At 45.4% G+C, this 21652-nt stretch overlaps 1 protein-coding gene across 2 annotated transcripts in view; it reads left to right on the top strand.

Moving 5' to 3' along the window:
• The first annotated feature begins 249 nt into the window (after positions 1–249).
• The window catches only part of YBX3 (Y-box binding protein 3), a 37025-nt gene continuing 15622 nt past the window's right edge, over positions 250–21652 (top strand). The window contains exons 1-5 of one of the 2 annotated variants that reach the window (XM_073312907.2): positions 250–611; positions 6623–6686; positions 9433–9466; positions 19150–19239; positions 20068–20190. In XM_073312907.2, the coding sequence (XP_073169008.1) occupies positions 386–611; positions 6623–6686; positions 9433–9466; positions 19150–19239; positions 20068–20190 (537 nt within the window). In that variant the 5' untranslated portion in view covers positions 250–385. The remainder of the gene's footprint in view (positions 612–6622; positions 6687–9432; positions 9467–19149; positions 19240–20067; positions 20191–21652) is intronic. The other variant, XM_073312913.2, reaches the window with a different exon arrangement.

The raw sequence follows: 21652 nt of genomic DNA on the forward strand, positions 1-21652 counted from the left end.
GCGCAGAACCGGGCCCCAGGTGGGGCAATAGCTCTTGTCCTCGCGGGCCCTCGGGCTGGGTCAGTTCCGCTGAGGCGCCTGGCAGGGGGGCGCGCGCGGCTCGCGCACTCCCCCCTCCGTAACTTTCCCTGCCCCGCGCGGAGCTGCCCCCACGGGAGGCGGGGCCCGGGCACTCCGGCGGCGCGGCCCCTTTAAATGCTAATGAGGCCGCCCCGGGCTCGGGGCTGGCCCTCGCTGACTGTATTAAAAACTTCGGCGGGGCCATTTTGGGGGCAGTAAGACCCAGCGCGGAGCCCGAGCGACCCAGCCCGAGCGCGAGACACCGACCCACCCGACGCGCCACGCGCCAGCACGCGGCCACCACCGACCGCCCCGGAGAGACGCAATGAGCGAGGCGGCGCAGACCAGCCCCGCGGCGGCCGCGGCAGCCCCCCCGCCTCCCACCGGCCCCCCCGCCGCCGCCGCCGCCACGGCCTCCCCGGCCCAGGACGCCAAGCCCAAGAGCCCCGCTAGCCCAAGCGCCCCGGCGGGCAGCGCCAGCGGAGACGCGGCCCCCGCCGGTGACAGCAGCAGCGCGGCCCCCGCCGCGGACACGGAGAAGAAAGTTCTGGGTGAGGCGAGGCCCGGCCCGGCCCGGCCCGGGGGGCGCGCGCGCAGGGGAGCCCGGGGCGGGGGGGCCGCTGACAGCGACAGAGCGGCCCGGCCCGGTCCGGCCCCGCCCGAGCGCTCCGCCTGGGGTGGGCGCGACCCCCCCACCCCCCAGGGCGCGACCCTCCCCCCTCCACCCGGGGCGCGGGGGTCCCTGCCCGGCCGGCCGACCCGGGGCGAGACCCGCGGCTGGGAGCTGCCCCCCCCCCCGGGGGTGAGCTGGGCCGGGCCGGGCCGGGCCGCCCTGCGCACGTGTAGCGGGCCGGGGATCCCGCCTGGCCCCCGCGGCTGCTGTGGTGTCCGGGGCTGGAGCGCGTGTCCTGCGCCCCGGCTGCGGCGGGTTCGCTGAGCGGACGGGTCAGCTGCGCTGCGCTCCGCCCCTGGGACTCGCGGCCGCGACCTGCCCCGCTGCGCGGCCAGCCAGGCCCTGTCTTCTCCGCGGCGCGGCCGCGCTTCCCGGGCGGGGGCGCTCACGAGAGCGTCGGAGAAAGTCTCCGTGTAAACAGGGCGCGTCTGAGGCTGAGCTGCGCAGCGCGCGCCGGGCCCAGAGGCCAACGCTCCGCCAAGCTGTGGGAAGCGCAGTGCCCTTCCCGGGAGCCGGCTGCTGCGCCCGCGCTGCGCTGCGGGAAGCCTCATGCTGTCAGCAGGGACCGGAGTGAACGCCACGGGGGCGGCTCTACCTGTGTCTGAGATCGGGCGGGGGGGCGGCGCTACAGTTGTTTGCTCTATTGTTGCAGCGTGTTGGTCTCAGGGTATTACAGAGGCAACGTGGGTGAGGTAATAGTTTTTTACTGAACCAACTTCTGGTGAGTGGGACAAGTTTTTGAGCTACCCAGACCTGAAAAAGAGCTCTCTGTCGCTTGAAAGCTTGTGTCTTTCACCAGCAGAGGGGTCCAGTAAAAGATATTACCTCAACACTTCAGCGTTTATAGTTGATATTAAACATCCATTTGCTAATGGAGACAGACTCCTGTAAAGGAGGTTTCATGGTGGGAGGAAAAGATTCTGGTGTTGGGAGATCTGCTACTTCCTCTCACAAGTAGCTTCTGTTGCCCATCATTCCTTTCAGGAAGATAGTAAGTGGCCTGCCAGTCACAGTGGGCATCAGAAGTGACCCTGTGGAGATGCATGCTCCTGTTTCACTTGACTCACTATGATCTGACGCTCTTGGTCACGGACTCTTGTCTGTTGTTTGTCAATGAATTCCTTAAGGACTTCTGAATGTCCTAAGTGAAGGATGGTGATTCCCTAGCACCCTAGTGCTGAGAGAGGCCAGTACTGAGAGAGGACCAGGAGCATGGCCTGGTGGGTGGGCTTTTTGAGGATATTAAATGTGGTGGTAGCAGCGGGGAGAGAAATAAGGAGCAGGTGGAATTAAAGCCAGGTCATTCGGGGGGTCAGCTACTGATATTGGTCATCAGCTTCCTAAACTTTGTTTTTCAGTATTCTGTGTTTCCTTTCATAGTACTATATTGCATCCATTTTGGGTAGATCCACAATATAGTGTGGAGGTATGTCAACAGTGTTCTAGGGGTATTTTAGCCATGCTCGCAGTAATTGTGGGATAATTCATCAGCATTCTGGAGTACAGTTGCTCTAGTAGTATTGGGTTAAGGTTCTTTTGCAATATGCTGTCATGGGCAAAGATGCACTGAAACAAGAACTCCTAGATCCAAACCCCAAACTTTGTGCAAGTTTGGGTTCTGAACTGGATTTCATGGTTCAGGCACACCTAGGATACCTGACGGGTATATCAGCAGTTATGTGTTCTGGAGTACTTCTACTGTTGCTATCTATTCCAATTTTTACTGGATAGAGTAGCTTGTAGGATGGCTTAAAAAGTACTAATGTATTTTAGGAACTACACTGTCACATGGTATGTTTGCACTAGGGAAGTAAAATGTTAACTGGTTAACTGATAAGCATCAGTCTTACCGGTAATGCATTCAGTTAATGTTTAAATGCATAATGTGCACATTAAAAACATCGTAGCAATACCATTTCATAGTGTATGTGGAACTAAGTTCTATATTGTTAGGAGTTGGGACCATTGCTATGGAACTGATGTCATATTTGCGGGGTGTGCTGCAGCACCCCCACGTTTTACGTGGCAGCTAGCTGCCGGGACCCCGGGTAAAACATAGGGGTTCTCTAGCACCCCTGGTTCCTGCACCTATGTTGTGAACTTGTTAACGGTTAAATATTTAACCGAAGCAATTTTAATAGTTTAAATGTTTACTTTTTTTTTTAAAAGCTATTTACATCCCTAGTTTGCACCTTCTCCAAAAAGAAACAAATGAGGAAACCATTCTGTTGTGAAATTACTCTGGTTCTGTGATATTGCGTTATCAGAAAGGACAGGATTGCAGCCTATAAATCCCTTAAGTAGAGCAGTTTAAATGGAAGAAGGGAGAGATGTTTTCCCAGTCTCTGATGGGAGGACGATTAACACAATAAAGCTGGGGCTATGAGACTAACTAGTAGGGAAAGGCCTTTACACTCATAGGGACTGAGACACTTGAATACGCTTCCCAAGAGAAGCTGTCAAAGTCCTATGGTTACTTACATACAGGAGCAGATTAAAAAAAATGCCCTTGGGAATGAGGGTGGAAAGAATCTTTCAAAATGCAAGGGGGAGAACATCATTGTGCATTCCCCCACTTCCCTTGCCCTCTGATTCATCAAGAGCAAGTCCATGCATATCAGTAGCCATTAGTACACTATGAAGAAGTAGCCGATAAGGTGTAATATCTTTTTATTGGCGCTTCAAAATACAGTTATAATTAAACCTTTCCTGACTGGAAAGATAACTTGTGCCTTTACTACTTATTTTTTTTCTAATAAGAATGATAAAATCTTAAATTTGGTCTGATGTCAAAACATTGCTGTTGTCTGCAAACCAGCCTTATTGCTAGGTGTTTGTGGTTTTTTTGACGCAGGGAATATAAAGATGGTGGTTTGACTGCGTTGGTTGAAATGGTCTCTTGGGCAAGTCTTTTTATTTATTTTGTTAATCTCAAATTTCCATGTTAATGGCTCTGCAAATACATATGCTAAGTTTCTGATCAAAAAGGAACCACCCAGCCAACTGCCCCTGAAAGCATATTGTAACACATGGTGAGACCACCTGAATTTGATGGACAAATAGAAAAATTAGTTACCCACCAATTATTGTTGACTCTTGAAGAAAAAAATAAAACTTTTTTCTGAAGTTCCCTGGGATAACTGGTCAGATTTGTGAAATTATTGGTTTCAGTCTGAGAGCTTTCCATGGACCTGTTGAAATGAGAGGTCTAATTCAATTCCTATTGGGACAGGTGTGCATACCACAAAAATCACCTCCATGATTGGCACTTATTGATCCCCGTTTTGTCAGACTAACTGGAAAGACCAGGGTACTGAACTCTCATCCCTAGAAATGATATCTCCATGGTGGGGATGAGATACATTTGTATGAATAATGACAACTTCCTCCGTTACATTAGACAGATTTTAAAAAAGTATAAGCAGTCTAGACCATCATGCTTTAAGACTTAAGCCCATTACTGACTGCCTAGAGTTAGGTAGAGGTATTCCCTGGTGGCAGCTTATTCCATAATTGCTAAGGCACCACTTAACTTGTGATATTGCGGAAAATACGGATTCCACAATATTAGGCTTCCATTGCAATTTTGACAGCAGGAGCCCTGCCGTGTACGTGTCAACCCTGAGTGGCCGACAGTGGAAAACTGCTGAAAAATAATAATGGACTTAATAAATCATTTATTAATAATTAATTATTAGTAGTAATAACTGAAAATGTCCGTTATTTTTTCACAATTTTGCATGGCTTGTCCACTACTCAGCTGCAATTGTTTGACAGTCATCCCACAATTCATGTAGGGCCTTAATAATTGCCCATTTTGGGGTTTCTTGTGCCTTCCTCTGAAGCATGAAGTACTGGCTTTGGCCACAAGATGGGGTGGGGTGGAGGCCTGGATATTGATAGACCCCTGCTCTGAACTAGTATGGTAATACCTGTGTTCCTATCATTCTAGTTAAGGGTTTTGGCCAATTCTCTGTCCAACTCCCTTTCTTTTCCTTGTTCTTTGAAGCAGGTATATTCAGTACAGATAAGATAAATATTAGAAATGAAATTTCAAAGTGAATTTTATCCTTTAAAAATTCTGAAATTCAAGAAAGTCTGTTACTATTTTAACATACATGTTTGTCTGTTTATTATATCTGGCAAACTTATTTGGTTGGGGGAACATACCATGCTATAGGAGAATGGATCTCAAACTTTTTTACTGGTGACCCCTTTCACACAGCAAGCCTCTGAGTGCGACCCTCCCCCAATAAATTAAACACGCTTTTTAATATATTTAACACCAGTATAAACGCTGGAGGCAAGCAGGGTTTGGGGTGGAGGTTGACCGCTCGTGACCCCCCCATGTAATAACCTTGCAACCCCCTGCGGGGTCCTGACCCCCAGTTTGAGAACCCCTGCTATAGGACCTGGTGAAACTTGTTCCTCCAAAATAGTTTAATAGAGTCCATGTGAAGGAGTGTGGTTGGGGACTGTTAGCAGAATGTTTCAGATCAAGAGCTGTGGGATTTTAGGGCTCAAGATTGTGCTGAGTTCTCAGTAACTGTGGGAGTCGGTGATCATGGAAAAAACAGAGAGAAGGAGGAAAACATCAGAGACCAATAGATGAGACTCAGGCCATCTGTTTAGAGGTTCCCTGTTTCACTGATACAATCTTCCTTTTGATTTTCTAGAAAGAAAGGAAGAATTGGCCAAGGAGCGAATATGGTTATATCTGTATCCATAGAATGTAAGAGTTAGTATAAGAAAAAAGCTGTTTAGGGAAAACCAAGAGGATCTGTAACTAGAGATAAAGGGGTGAAAAAGAGCAAAGGGTGAGCATTTCCAGTGGGATATCAGAAAATATTTCCCTAACAGTAAGAACTATCAGCCTGTGGTACAATCTCCTTAGGGAAAGTGGTAAAAGCCCCCTGCTCTAGTGATGCCAGAAAAGACCTGTCAGGTCAGGTCCTGCCTGTTACCCACACTCCAGATGATCCAGCATGAGGTTAGGTTCTCTGTGCTATTTTGCTGAGTCTACTTCTAAATGTCCTGAGCAGGCACTCCTGCCATGTTTGCTTTTTGATAGCTGAATACTAGAGTTAAACACAACTAAGTGGTGCCCCAATCTGGCAGCTGGATTCTCTGTTTGTATGTCCTGCATCTTGCCACAGCTTATGCTCAAGCTAGGGATCGCACATGGGGATCAGTACGCAGCAGCTGGATTGTAGAGGTGGGAAAGATGTGATCTAGTGGTGAGAGAATGGGGCTGGAAATCAGAAAATCTGGGTTCCATTCTTGTCTCTGCCACTGACGTGCTGTGTGACTTCAGGTCAGCGGTTCTCAGCCCATGGGCCGCATGCAGTCCACTTAGCACACAGCTGCAGCCCAGCTCAGCTGTGTTCTAAAGATACTGCCAGGTTCCTGGCTGCTCAGAGCAGAGGGGTCCAGGCTGCAAGTTCTGGGGGCTGGGGCAGCTGTCTGCCCCTGGTCCGGGGCAGTTGCGTTGTGGGGGTCCCGGGTCGGGCTCCGGGCTGTCGCTGCCCTGCCACCTGCGGGCTGTCGCTGCCTTGCAGTCCAGGTAACACATTGTGGACCACTGCTTTAGGTAAATTACTTACCCTCAGTCTCCATTCCACATCTGTGAAATGGGACTACTCATTTGTCTCCAACTGGGTAAAATAAACTGATAAAACTAAAAAAGTGCTATGTAAGTGTAAAGTATTATAAGGGAGACTTTCTTTGACTATAATAGGGCTGCGCTATGCATTGGCCTGTCCTAAATAACTCAGTATAACATTTGCAGGTGTAAAGGAAGGGGAACACACATCTGTTGCGTTTGATGCAGGAAGCTACTAGATGTGTGTTACTAGAGGGTGACTGATATTAATTTACTTTAATTTTCAGCCACTAAAGTTCTTGGCACTGTCAAGTGGTTCAACGTCAGAAACGGATATGGCTTTATCAACAGGTATGTTTCTTGTTATTGATAAATTTGTGCAACACTGCAGTTCACATGCTTAATGGATCTATTAACTCTTGAGTCTTCAAAATCAGGCTAGAAATCTCACAGGAAGAGGGGTTTTCTGAGATTTCTGGTATTTCCTGTTTCTGGTTGGGTTCAGAATACCACAAGGTTGGCCTGTGATGCCGCATTTTAGCTCTGACTGCCTGATCACCATTAAGGTTCTGAGTTAAAATCAGATGATAGGTGGATGTGGGAGGAAGTTATTGAGCCTTTCCAAACGTGTGTGTTGTGGTGGGGAGGGAAACAGACTTGAGCTTTGGAGAAAGTTTTGGTAAGGGTGTTCTTATTTTCTGTCCAAACATGTTCACTCATCCCAATTCCAATCTCCCCTAACATTCCACAGTTCTGTGTTTTATAGTTATAGCTGGTCACAGATTTGAACGTGCAGAAGTTATGGGGTATTCCAAAGCTCAAGTCCAGATCCACGTCTGAATTTTGGAAGTGGTCCCTCTCTCTCTCTAATAGGTCAAACCAGAATTCTAGCTCGACTCTCCCACATTGAATTCTAAGAAACTGCATCTTGTACTCTCAGCCCACCCTCAAAGACATCTTATCACCCGCTCATGTGGGTTTCTAAACTGTTTCTAAGTGACTTCAAGCAAAAAATGGGAGAGCTAAAAGCTAGTGGTACATGTCTTGCTCATGAAAACACTGTGATAAACTTAGTTGACAAGCTACAGAAACTTGCTTATTAATATTATTTATTTTTTAAAATAGTTTTCAAACTTTTTTTTTAAAATCCTCTGTCAGAAAATGGATATAGCAAAAGAATCCACACAAGCGTCAGTTCAGGGAGTTTGATAACTCAAGGAAATCAGAGAAGGGAGACACACAGTCTTTCTCATCATAGAAACCATTTCCAATACAACACTGTATTGTGGCAGACTCGATGTCTGTGATGAATTAGAGAATGGGGATACCGAACCTTTCAGTGCAACCACAGCTCATTGAGGCTGGCTGCTCCTCGAAAAGGGCACTGATATTGGGGAGGTGGAGAGGGGATCTGATTCATGTTGAGGGAGCTCTATATCCCCTTCTAAAGCACATTTTCCAAGGTCGTGCAAGATCAGGAGGTTAATGAATGGCTTGGAGTTAAGGAAAATAATATCAAGCCTTCCATCTCTAGGTCGTTGGTTTTACTTCAGCCCCTCAGAGGTAGTGATTGTTTCCAATTATGTTCTCTCAGTGAAGTGAATTTTCTGGGTCTCAGTCCAGTGGGAGAAGTCTCCACACAAAAAAACCATTACCAAAATTTGCACACTTAGCTCTGGTCTACGCTGGGGGGGGGCAGGTGTCAACTTAAGATATGCCATTCGCATATCTTAGGTCGACTTACCTGGCCATGAGGACAGCGGTGAGTCGACCGCTGCCGTTCCCCTGTTGACTCCGCTTCCACCTCTTGCGAGCTGGAGTTCCGGAGTCTTCGGGGAGCATGTTCGGGGATTGATTTATCGCATCTAGATGAGACGCAATAAATCGATCCCCAATAGATTGATCACAACCCACCGTTCCGGCAGGTAGTGAAGACCTGCCCTTATTCTGTTCCCCTACTTTCCCTGATCCACCCATTATCAGTCCCAGTAGGGAAGCCAAACTGTTGAATCGGCCATGGAGACTTCCCTTCCTTCCTGGGAACATAAATAATATACCCAATAGTGCTTCTAATTCAGTATCCTGACTCTGACAGTAGCCAATACCACATGCTTCAGAGGAGGGTGCAAGAAACCATGTAGTAGCCAATTATGGAACAACCAGCTTACAGAGGAAGTTTTTAACCCCTGTTAGTGCTTGACTTTTATGCCTTGAAATAAAAAGGTTTATATTCTTATACAGTTCTACCTTCCTAAGTCAGGAGGAGCATATTTGGGAGAAGGGCATGGGGGAGTCCCTCAGATTTCTTTACTGAAAACCTAGCACCTTTTCATAAGCCACAGAATTAACTTCAAGTACCTGTGTGTAAATAGTAGAGTGGAACTGAAATTGTTTTGGAGTATTTAAGAGTTCCTAGCTTCTGCATCTGTGTGTGCGCACTGGATGTGAGTTTCTCAGATATGTCAGCCTGTATCACATGCAGAATCCTGTACTGGCTGGAGGATTGTCTAGACAACCTAGAAAGTGGTTTTTTTTTTTTGTTTTTGGTTTCTTTATTTCATATGTAGCTCTCCCCCTCCCAATGAGTATTCCTAGTCCCTCCTCTCCTGGACTGTGTTGGGTTTCAGTGTAAGGGGAGCTATGTTAACAGCTGTGCCCAGTCCTGTTGACAGTCTCCCTTGACCTGTGGGATAATGTGCTGGGAGCTTGAGTTGCAGGTCCTGTGGTCATGGAGAGGAGAGGGAGAGAATATAATAGTCTTGCTGCCTATGTCAGACTACACCTTGGATGTCTGCCCACAGATTACAGGGTGGTCCCTGGGGAAGGTGGACAATCCCCTCCTGTTGGGGAAATGATACAGAGCGAATTCACAGCCAGGTCTGGATGGAGAGGCAGAGTAGGTTTGTACTGCACATGGAATCCCAGGGGGTGTGTGCCCTATGGAGGCTTCAGGAGATGTATTTCCAGGTTCTGCTCCTCCTCAGAAGAGGTGCATGGACTGGTGAGCTGAACCCCAAGGACTATCTACCGTAAAGCCGCAGGCCTAAATAATCAGATGTCCCATGATTACATCTCTCTCTTCACACTTTTTCCACAGAAATGACACAAAAGAAGATGTGTTTGTTCATCAGGTGAGTGAGAGGCAATGGACTGTCTTTTTGTACATTCTATACATTGTAAAACTTGTTGCTATGTACTGTTCATATTCATCTCTCAGCCCTAGTTTCTCCTTACGAGTGCTAAAGGGGTCATTCTGAACTGATTCAGCCCCACATGTATCACTGACAAATTTCCTTCTCTTAGCCACTCTCGTTATATGGAGTTAAAGGGGTTGTCCTACTCGGAACTCTCCCAGCTTCCTCTGTATGTAACCGTGACAGATTCCCCTCTGTCTTTCAGCTCCTTCTGTCTTCTCTTGCCCACTGTGGTTTAGGCAGGGGGCTTTTTTCTTTCCAGCAGGGTAACTGCTCAGTTGGTGTTGGGGAGGGAGTATCCGGCTCAAATGAAGTTAAATGAACCTTTTTTGCTGTTTTCTACCTCATCCTCCCACCCTCCTTTTCTGCACTAGACTCTCTCCTGTTCATACTCCAGGCTTCTTTTCCAGTCCTCTCAATCTTCTTTTCTCCTTTTCATTCTCAGCCCTGTTCCTCCTCTTGCTCTACTATCAATCTCTCTTTCTGTCCCCTTTCTTGCCATTTTCTTGAAGGAAAAGGATCCAGTCTGGTCCTTAACCAGCCTGGACATTATCAGCTGTCACAATGTGAGACAGCTGCAACCAAGAATGACAGGCAAGAGGGAATGCACCAGTTGTGACTGGGCAGGGAGTGGTCAACAAGAAGCCTGCTAGTGCACATGGGGTTCCCTGAACCATCAGCAGGTCATGCTTTTAAAGTGTTTCCACATAACCTGGAACTTCTGTTCTGAGAATTGAGGATGGCTGCCACATCCTGAGGGTTAAATGCTCAGGAGCTATCTGTATTTACATCACACTCATTACTGTAATATCTGAGAGATGCACATTTGACCAAGAGGTTGTTACCCACACAAAATTCTGTTACACACTTTAGGGGAACCCACCTTTACTCGGTTCCTAGAGCTCAAGCATAACCCTCATAATTCAGGCACCCCTACCCTTTCCCTGTTCCTAGGGCTCAGGTATAACCTTATGCTCTAGGGCACCCACCCTTCCGCCATTCCTAGGTCTCAGGAATGATCCTGTTAATTTAGGCACCCACCCGTACCCTTCCGTGGGCTCAGGGCATAACCTTACACTCTGCAGGTTTGCAGGGTCTTTTACCAGTGAAAGAGCCTTACTCAGTAATAACCTACTTAACCTCTATTTATTAACAATTCCCTCCAAAAAAGAATGCATACGCTAAGCATACAGTGCTCACTGCTTCCAGTCCCGATAAGGCAGATGAACTTTTCTTGATGGCCAGTCAGGATCAGGTCATCTGGGAGACTCCAGCTTCCTCACGGAGTGGTTGGCAAGGTGTTGAGGTCTGGCAGCTCTGATCTTGGGGTTGTGTCCTGGAGTTAGCTCCGAAGAACTTCCTTTTGGACCCCAGTTTATATAGTGAAACTTGAGTCCTGCTTAACCAATACCATAACCAGTCATTTTACTAAAATATTACAAAACAATTTTCTAACCAATCCTAGCATATTGTAAAACAATTCTTTAACCAAACATACCCCACCACCTTAATTAATTTACACCTGGCAAAATTAATTATGTAACAGACAGAAACAATCAACAGACAGAGACCCTGCAGATAAACAATAGAGAAATGGGGGACCATAAAGACAAAACAATAAAGTAGGGATTTCACAACCACAACTTGTCGATAAGTGATTTCTTGCCAGACAGAATGTCATCAAGCAAAGTTTTCTTCAACCATCTTAAGATCGGTTTCTTTGTCTGGTGATGGTGATTGCTATTAGGACAGGTTCGCCTTCTTAACAGCCCGATATTACATTGTTTTAATGTAATTTAGATGGAATGTAAGGATGTGACTTTCTGCTTCTTGGCTAATGGCTGCTGCTCTTCTAATGTGGCTGCAGAGAAAGGCCTTAGGCCTTACAGGGTTACATGCATTCCCTGTTGGGAAGCTTGTCCTAACGCCTGAAAACAACAAAATTTCAAATGCTCCCTGATGAGCTAGCATCTTGTATAGCGCCTGGAACTTTAAGCACCAAAAACACAGGCTTCTACCACTTAAAACTAAAGGAGTAACTCCATCAGCTGTAAGAGGTTATATCTTCTATGTGACCCAGCCACTAGAAGCAGATGAGACACACACACAGCCTGCATGTTAAACAATGGTTAGTGTGTATTGTATATAACATTACTGGTGCTAAGGATGCTCTGCTTAGTGGTGTGACTGTTCCTCAGGGTGATAGGAGTCAGAGTTCACCTCACAGTTTTAAGAGTTTGTGAACGTGTTAATGAGAGATGAGACACCAGGGGTGCTTGTGTGTAATTCATTACAATTTATATTGCATTAGGGTTTATAGCCTCATGTGCTAGTCATTGTACAATATCTCCCTGTCCCAAAGAGCTGACCGTCGTAAGTGCCAGGCAAAAGGCAGCAGGTGGATACAGCTAAAAGATGGGGTCAGCACAAGGGAACAGTGAGATGATATTGGTCATGGTGAAAAAGGTGATAGCAGCAAGTGAGCTGCCTAATCATTGTCAAGTTTTAATAGGCATCATGGCAGTGAAGTATTTTTAAGGGGAAATTTAAAGAAGGACAATGAGGTGGCTCTACAGCTATTTACAATGGTGTGGGAGTAGGCACAGAGGTGCTTGTTGAAAAGTTTTTAAAATGGGCAATCAAGAATGGCATTGGTAGCATTCTTGCATAAAAGATGATGGTAGATGAGGGTTCTTAAATGTGAAGAATAATAGTTTGTTTTGATGTAGCAGAGTTTCTACCCACTCTTTGTCACCTCTTTGTTCCTGTTCTTAGAGAAGGGGAGATATTTGATTCCCATATGTAGATTAAAGAGCTATAGTGGGAAGATGGGGGAGAATTTTTGTCCTTCCACAGGTCAATATATGGTAAAGTGGATGGTTAAAATCCTCTAGGAGTGTGCCCTTTTGAGCAAAAGTCAGGCCTGATGTAAGTGAGTGAAACTCTAGGATTAAATATGTCCCATTGTTTCAACATCCATAACTAGACCATTCTGGCTGGTCTGAGACTTGGTCCAGGATTTGATGTTCCCAAATTCATGCTTCCTTCCCTTTCTTCTGTTGTCCCACTACCCTGTCAGGAGCCCTAACCAAATGGCATTTGAAACTGAAGGACTGACCGCCTTCAGGCAATACTAGGCAGTTGGAGTTGGTATTGATTCAGTGGGAAGCGATATCCCCACTGCAGTAGTCTAGGTTTTCCTGGTAGGATTCCCAACCAAATACAAACTAAACCAATCCCTGCTGAATTTATGAGAGATGGGAGGGATCTTAGCATCCCCTTTGGATGGTACAGTGATTCAGTCAAGCAGATTGGGGCCTGCCTGAGTGAGAAGGAAAGGGAACAGTCAGGCAGGGAGTGTCAGTTACAAAGTCCTATCAATCACGTACACAAACATCCTGCTCTGAACTGCCTCTTTCCTCTGTGGGTAGTGACTGTTCCCTGCCACTGTGGACTCCTCCCCCAGCATTTGTGGAGTATGGAGGAGGGGCTGGATTACACATGTAATCTCTTTAGAATAAGGCTGACCTAGTTGAAGGGACACACCCACCCTCCACACGCACACAGTGGGAGGGGAGCAGGCAGATCTCATGATCAGGGTGAGGGTTAACACTCTTTATTTGCTGCTATTGGATGCTATTTATATATACACAGAGCATACAGATTAAAATGCTTCTCTCCTTAGAGCAAATGTGGCTGCTTTGTATTAACAGTTTCTCTCTTGCCATGGCTCCAAATCATGTAGAATCTGGAGCTAGAAAGACCTATTTGACCTCATCTTGCTTATCTTTCCCTGCTTTCTTGGACACAGTCTGATCATTCTTTGCTGTGTTATCTAGGTCTCTTGTCTATTACCAGTTATAAATGACCCAAGTGATGTGCCTCTACCATTCTCATTGGGAGGCTATGGCTATTCCAAAATGAAATAAACGATGAAATATTGCTTGGAACTTTCCTCCTGAAATTTCAACTAATTTCTTCTAGTTGCAGCCCCTTTAGCACCCTTAAAGGTCTCTATCCCTCTTTGGCTGTACTGGGTCAGACCATTCTTATGTTCTTAAACACCCATCATCCATCTAGCCCAGTATCCTGTCTTCAGACAGGCCAATGCCAGGTGCTTCTGAAGGAATGAACAGAATAGCAATCATTGAGTGATCCATCCCCTGTCATCCACTCCCAGTTCTGGCAATCAGAGTCTAGGGATACCCAGGGCATGAGGTTGCATCCCTGGCCATCTTGGTGAATAGCCATTGATGGACCTATCCTCCATGAATTAATCTAGTTTTTTGGCCTTCACAACATCCCCTGGTAACACGTTCCACATGTTGACTGTGCATTTTGTAAAGAACTATTTCCTTTTTGTTTGTTTTTTGTTTTTAAAACCTGCTGCCTCTTCATTTAATTGGGTGACTCCTAGTTCTTGTGTTATGAGAGGGGTAAATAACACTTCCCTATTCACTTCTTCCACACCATTCATGATATTATAGACCTCTATCATATCCCCCTAGTCATCTATTTTCCAAATTGAAAAGTCTCACTCCTTTTATTCTTTCCTCATATGGAAGCTGTTCCATAGCTCTAAACATTTTTTTTGTTGCCCTGCTCCAATTCTAACATACGATGGGACAACCAGAACTGCATGCAGTATTCAAGGTGTGTGCACTGAAATGCAGTTGCTTCTTGGATGGAGCATGGCTATTTTTTAACATGTCATAGTAACACGATATGACTGTATCATCAGAGGATACATGAAGAAGACTTCTCCAAATAGGCTTCTCTTTGGAAAAGGAAATCCTGTTGTACAAGCTTTTAACTATTGAGTGCCCAGTGTGTCTTAATTTGTAATGCTCTCACCTCTGAGATGGAAGGGCTGAGTCAATCTTGGTTTCACACATGTTGCTGATACTGCACAGCAGTAAGACAGGACAGTGCTGCTACTCATCTTTTGAGGAAGACTTCTTGCCTGTTTACATCAAATTTTAGAGCCTAGGGAAACCCTTGAACATAAGAACGGCCATACTGGGTCAGATCAAAGGTCCATCTAGCCCAGTATTCTGTCTTCTGACAGCGGCCAATGCCAGGTGCCCCAGAGGCAATGAATAGAACAAGTAATCATCAAGTGATCCAACCCCTGTCACCCTTTCCCAGCTTCTGGCAAATAGAGGCTAGGGATGCCATCCCTGCCCATTCTGGCTAATAGCCATTGATGGACCTATCCTCCATGACAGTTTATCTAGTTCTGTTTTGAACTCTGTTATAGTCTTGGCCTTCACAACATCCTCTGGCAAGGAGTTCCACAGGTTGACTGTGCATTGTGTGAAAAAATACTTCCTTTTGTTTGTTTTAAACTTCTGCCTATTAATGAATTTATATATGTAGTACTTGCATATCTGAAATCAACATGAAGCCCTTGAAGATACCTGAACATCTATAACACTTTTGTGTGAGTGTATACACAACTTCATTTTAGACAAGGAGGAAACAGTTCAGTTGGTGGTGGTGGTGTCTAACAGATAGAGCAAACATTACATTTTAATTTCATTTCCTGTAAATAAGCTAATTGTCCGATGGGATATTAGATGGGGTGGGATCTGAGTTACCCAGGAAAGAATTTTCTGTTGTATCTGGCTGGTGAATCTTGCCCGTATGCTCAGGGTTTAGCTGATTGCCATATTTGGGGTTGGGAAGGAATTTTCCTCCAGGGCAGATTGGAAGAGGCCCTGGAGGTTTTTCGCCTTCCTCTGTCGCATGGGGCACGAGTCACTTGCTGGAGGATTCTCTGCTCCTTGAAGTCTTTAAACCATGATTTGAGGACTTCAGTAGCTCAGACATAGGTGAGAGGATTTTCACAGGAGTGGGTGGGTGAAATTCTGTGGCCTGCGTTGTGCAGGAGGTCAGACTAGATGATCATGATGGTCCCTTCTGACCTTAGTATCTATGAATCTATGAATATAATTTGGTGGCCCCTAGTTCTTGTGTTATGAGGAGTAAATAACATGTCCTTATTTACTTTGTCCACACCAATCATGATTTTATAGACCTCTATCATATCCCTCTTTAGTCGTCTCTTTTCCAAGCTGAAAAGTCCAAGTCTTATTAATCTGTCCTCATATGGCAGCTGTTCCATACCTGTCATCATTTTTGTTGCCCTTTTTTGAACTTTTTCCAGTTCCAATGTATCTTTTTTTGAGATGGAGCGACCACGTCTACACGCAGTATTCAAGATGTGGGTTTTCCATGGATTTATATAGAGGCAATATGATATTTTCTGTCTTATCTGTCCCTTTCTTAATGATTCTGAACATTCAGTTATCTTTTTTGACTGTTGCTGCACATTGAGTGGATGTTTTCAGAGAACTATCCACAATGACTCCAAGATCTTTCTTGAGTGGTAACAGCTAATTTAGACCCCATAATTTTATATGTATAGTTGGGATTATGTTTTCCAATGTGCATTACTTTGCATTTATCAACATTGAGTTTCATCTGCCTTTTTGTTGCCCAGTCACCCAGTTTTGAGAGATTCTTTTGTAGCTCTTTGCAGTCTGCCTGGGACTTAATTATCTTGAGCAGTTTTGTATCATCTGCAAATTTTGCCACCTCACTGTTTACCCCTTTTTCCAGATCATTTATGAATATGTTGAATAGGACTGATCCCAGTACAGACCTCTCAGGGACACCACTATTTACCTCTCTCCATTCTGAAAACTGACCATTTATTCCTACTCTCTTTCCTATCTTTTAACCAGTTACCAATCCACGTGAGGGAACCTTCCCTCTTATCCCATGACTGCTTACTTTGCTGAAGAGCCTCTGGTGAGGGACCCATCAAAGGCTTTCTGAGAATCTAAATACACCATATCCACTGGATCCCCCTTCTCCACATACTTGTTGACCCCCTCAAAGAATTCTAGCAGATTGGCAAAGCATGATTTCGCTTTACAAAAACCATGTTGACGCTTCCCCAACAAATTATTTCATCTCTGTGTGTCATAATTTTGTTCTTTACTGTAGTTTCAACCAGTTTGCCCAGTACTAAGTACAGGCTTACCAGCTGTAATTGCTGGGGTCACCTCTGGCGCCCTTTTTAAAAATTGGTGTCACATTAGCTATCCTCCAGTCATTTGGTACAGAAGCTGATTTAAACGATAGGTTACAGATTACAGTTAGTCCTGCAATTTCACATTTGAGTTCCTTCAGAACTCTTGAGTGAATACTATCTGGTCCTGGTGACTTATTGCTTGTTTGGCTTATCAATTTGTTCCAAAACCTTTTCTAATGACACCTCAATCTGGGACAGTTCCTCATTCTTTTTAGGTGACAAATCTGGCTCAGGTTTCGTAATCTCCCTCGCATCCTCAACTGTGCAGACTAGTGCAAAGAATTCATTTAGTTTCTCTGCAATAGCCTTATCATAAATCCTTGAGTGCTCTGTTAGCATCCCTTAAGGTTATTTCAGCAGAGGTCCTGAACTGTGAACTGTTCCTTCATGTACAATCTGTGTGTTTTACTTTGTTTCAATTTTGAATTCATTCAGAATTAGTTTTGTCTCTGTGTAGTATATCTCCCGAATCTGTCCATGTATAATATATTTCTATTATCACCTTTTTCTCTAAGTGAAATATTAAGAATTGCAATCTTTCTATCCATAAATCTCATAATACCACAAACTATCCAGTCTGTCCTCAGTCACCATAGCATCTGGGCACCTCACAGATTTGAATGAATTTATTCTTATTGTACCCCTGTGATATAGGTAAATCTGATATTAGATTCCTCATTTGACAAATGGGAGTAGGCTAGGAGAGACTGAACCAGATGAAATGATGTGGCCACAGTCACACAGAAGTCTGCATCGAAGGCAGGAACTGCACCCAAATCTCCAGAGTCTAAATCCAGTGCTGGTATCAAATTTTCCTGGTTTTGATCTAATCTGTGTCCAGGTTTGTTAATTGTGATACCTAGCTCTTATATATAGCACCTTTTTTTCATGTGAAGATCTCAAAGTGCTTGACAACACTTCTAGGTATACTTAATCCTGCCTCAGCACCAGAAGAAGGCCTAGATGACCTCTTGAGGTCCCTTCCAACCCGATGTTTCTATGATAGTGCTTCAGTTAAAATCTTTGACATAAATTGCATTAACTTTAGTAGATGTAGGTGTAGCCCACTAATTGCTCAAGGAGCCTTTCAATGAATATGGGCTGAGCTTTGATAGTGGAACAGAGCCCAAAGCCAGAAGTTTTGCATAGTTTCAGATTTTGTTGCAAACATCTTGCACAGTTCTGCGTTCCCTTTGTTGAAACTTTGGGGGCACTACTGGATATGGGGGGTGGTGGTCTGGGTAGAGGGATGCACAGTTAATATTGTCATCCATCAAGAGATTTCAGTTTAATTCACATCTGCCCATCTCTCCTTTGCTGTCCACAGAGAAGAGAAATTCAAGATGCTGTCAAGGTCGTGTGGCTTTTTGGACCTCTGTCCTCTATGGTCTCTGAAAGGACGTCAGGTCTTGGGCCTCCTGCCCATTCTTGTGTCTGTGTGGAATTAGATCAGGACCTAAGTACGCTATCCCACGTATACAAAACACTTATCACCATGCAGGTCCAAGTGGGTTTCAGGCACTTGTCTCTTCCCTTTGAGGACTTGCGACCAATGATGGTGTCCAACGACCTTCTTAAGACAAAGGACCAGAGCATTAGAGGAAAAAATGGCATATGGGCATATTTAATCTAATCTAATGCTTCACCACAAGCAGTTAGGTGAACTTCCCTCCTGAGTTACAGGAACAGAACTAACTTGTATCTGTTAGCAAGTTCAGATCCTCCTGTGACTCTGAGCATCTCTCAATCTGATTCTTTCTCTGACTTACCATGTTTGAACTTTTTGGTGTGGGGGGGGCAGGGGTGGAGGATGCTGCTTAGGAAAAGGGGTGGAACCATTAATGCTACTTGGTCTGGCATTATTAATGACCTGTTAAGTGACTTTCAGAAAGGGCCTCCTCTTCTTGCCCTTGGTTCTACTACCCAGACAAACACCTAGGGTAAAATATTCCTTCCATTATATAATACAGAAACACCACTGTCATGACAGCATTAAGAGCCTTTGTCACAGATACCATGGTACTCTGAACTATATGGGGAGAAATTGCCAATGTGGATGCCAGTGGGGTTGTAGGGATGGTCTGGAGCGTAAGAGGGTAAGTTAGGACTCGGGAGACCTTGGTTTGGCTCCTGCCGTGGTTCAATCCAGCAGACTTCCTGTGTGACTTTGGGCAAGTAACTTTATCTACTTAGTGCCTCTGTTCCATGTCTAAAAAATGAGAATAATATCTCTCACTGTACTCTGAGGTAGAGGTTATGCTCTGCTAAGGATTGTATGGTACTGAGATACTAAGTTGCTCAAGGTCATTTAAATCACTAGATAGTGCCCTTTCTGAATAAAGCAGTGAGGCTGTACATGAATAGTCTGAGATTTGGCAGAGGCAAGGGATAGCAGCCACTCTGTCTGCTTGCTGCCAGCCACTAACTTGCTAACAGGGGAACTGCTCTGGGAGAATCTGATTTCTGTTGCATTCCACCTCTGACTTTTGATCAAGATGACTGTTTTGTCTCTTTAAAGACCGCAATTAAGAAGAACAACCCACGGAAATACCTGCGCAGTGTTGGTGATGGAGAGACTGTAGAATTTGACGTGGTCGAGGGAGAGAAGGTGAGAGAATCAGAGAGAGAGAGAGGCCTAAGTGGTCTTGAGTAGTCCATTTCCACCTTTCTCCCAATGGGGGTGGATGTAGGATCATTCCTTTGTATATGTCCTCTAGTGCTCTGTCCAGTCTAGTGATAAATTACTCTACTGATGGAGCTTCTGCTATTTCCCTTGGGAGACTATTGTTCTGTCTAATAAATCTTTGCAAAATATATCAGGATCTCCACTTTGAAATTGTTTCTCTTGAATGTCATCCCATTACTCTTATGGGCTATAATTTTTTCTTAAATAGGAGGGCTGTGGGTCTGTACATGCACATTTTTGTTCCCGCTGAATAATTCTCTCTGTCCTTGGTATTGGTACCCTTCAAATACTTGTAGATTCATGTTCCCTGTTAATTGTCATTTAGCTAATCTGTAGATATTCAAGGGTTGTTTTGATTTGTGGTGTGTGTGTGGCTTATTTGGTTGGTTAGGGGTGGTGTTGTTTTTGTTCCTCATAATTCAATTCAATTTTTCTGGCCCTCTGATCATTTTGCTGATCTCTTCTGAACTCCCTATAGTTTGTGAATCTCTTTCTGGAAATGAAGTTGAGAATACCTGGCCTGCTTGTGCATTCTTGCCATATGCAGCTTGTGAGGAATGGAAAAATAAGCAGCGTCAAAGAAACCTGCTATTTGGAGGGAAGACAGTCACCTCTTGCCTTAATTCTGGAAACAGGGAGGTGTTTTGATTCCCCATCTTGCTTCCTTTTTCTGGGTCTGTACACCTTCCACTTGGTTCTTGTTCTCTTGCATGTTTTTCATCACGTCCTTTCTCTCTGTTTCTGTCTCAGGGTGCAGAAGCAGCCAATGTCACTGGTCCAGATGGAGTCCCTGTGGAAGGCAGCCGTTATGCTGCAGACAGGCGCCGTTACCGACGTGGCTATTATGGCAGACGCCGTGGACCACCTCGTAATGTAAGTTGGGCTCATTTTTAGTTCCAGCACTCCCACTTCAAACCCAGATCCTGAGATTCCCTGCATGAGGAGTGGGGAATTCCAAGTTAAGCTCTATGTCATGATGAACAAATCTAGCTGAACTTGGAGGCAAGTGGTATGTTCCTCCTGATGTACCCAGAGGGGAGAGGTTAACCGGCCACTGTCTTCTACCATTATTATGTGTCCACAGTGTTGGAGCTGACATAATACACTCAGCCACTTGAGCTTTTCTGAAGAGATCCCTCTCTGGTGTCTGTCTCTAGGAGGATGTGAAAAGTGGCTTTTGGTGGTGAAAATATTTTCCGCCTTAAAAATGTGCCTGTATTTCTTTGCACAGTGAAGTGCTCACTCTATTCTCTTCACTCACTCCTTTTTGGTTCTGTCTACGCTGGCCCAAAAAGTGATGGAATGAACAGTTGCTTTCCTTGCCCGTACAGGGACCATGTTAGGCCCCTATCTGTGCAAGGGCTTCAAGCAGTGCACCTTTCGCCCGGTGATTATGCCAAAGTCTGATGCCCATGTTTGGTGCCTCCTGTGCCTGGGTAAAACCCATTCAGTAAAGCATTGTGCAGAGTGCTATACTTTCATTCCGTGGACCACATGGGAGATTGAGATGAGCCTGCAGCCTCAAATCTAAGCCTACAGCCTGGTAACCTGACAGGTCTGCCAAAGGTATTCAGTTCAGCCTTTGTGCTGAGGTCCTCTGACACAGGGTCCAAGACACACACTTGGGAGCCCTGAGGCCAGAACAACCTTCTATCATGGGCCGAAGATCGGAATTTCCTTGGCTCTGTATTGGGTGTAAATCCGTCACAGGTGCCACTTTAGATTTACACCGTGGCAATATCTGCACCAATTGTTAAGATTTCAAACCTTAGCATTGACAGAGGAGGCAGCAACAACAAAGAGAGAGGAAGCCACATCCCTCTCCTTTATTCTCTTCAATCCATGAGGGCCTTGAAGACTCTTATGGCATTGCCGTCGCCTGTTCTCCATGCTTCTCAGGAGCTGTCATAACTAATTTGGATTCCTCATTGGTTCAGGTGGCAGTGTTGCCTTTTGATATCTGTGCGCCTGAGTTGGCGGGGGGTCCACTGTCAAGGCAACTAACCACCCCACAACTTGCTTTTTTTGCTGTTTGAATTCTGTGCCTGTACTGATTTCTCTTGTCTTAATCCAGAACTGCCTTGGGGGTACCTTTTAACCCCTTCAGAGATTAACTTGGAGGGTCTCCTGACTCAGCCTCAGGACCCTGGTCATCTACCCCCACCTCAGATCAAGGTATCATGGAAGGATATCTTGCAGGGCCATCTTCAACTTGTGTTGCCCTCTGTACAAGACTCCATGAAAGCCTTGCTGGAGGTTGAGGCCAATCTCTGCACTGGCACCAGTGACCCTTCCAAAACTATATCTTCTCTCTGCACCAATGCCCTCACAGGCA

The sequence above is a fragment of the Lepidochelys kempii genome, chromosome 1 (genome assembly GCF_965140285.1).
Source record: "Lepidochelys kempii isolate rLepKem1 chromosome 1, rLepKem1.hap1, whole genome shotgun sequence".
Lineage (NCBI taxonomy): Eukaryota > Metazoa > Chordata > Testudines > Cheloniidae > Lepidochelys > Lepidochelys kempii.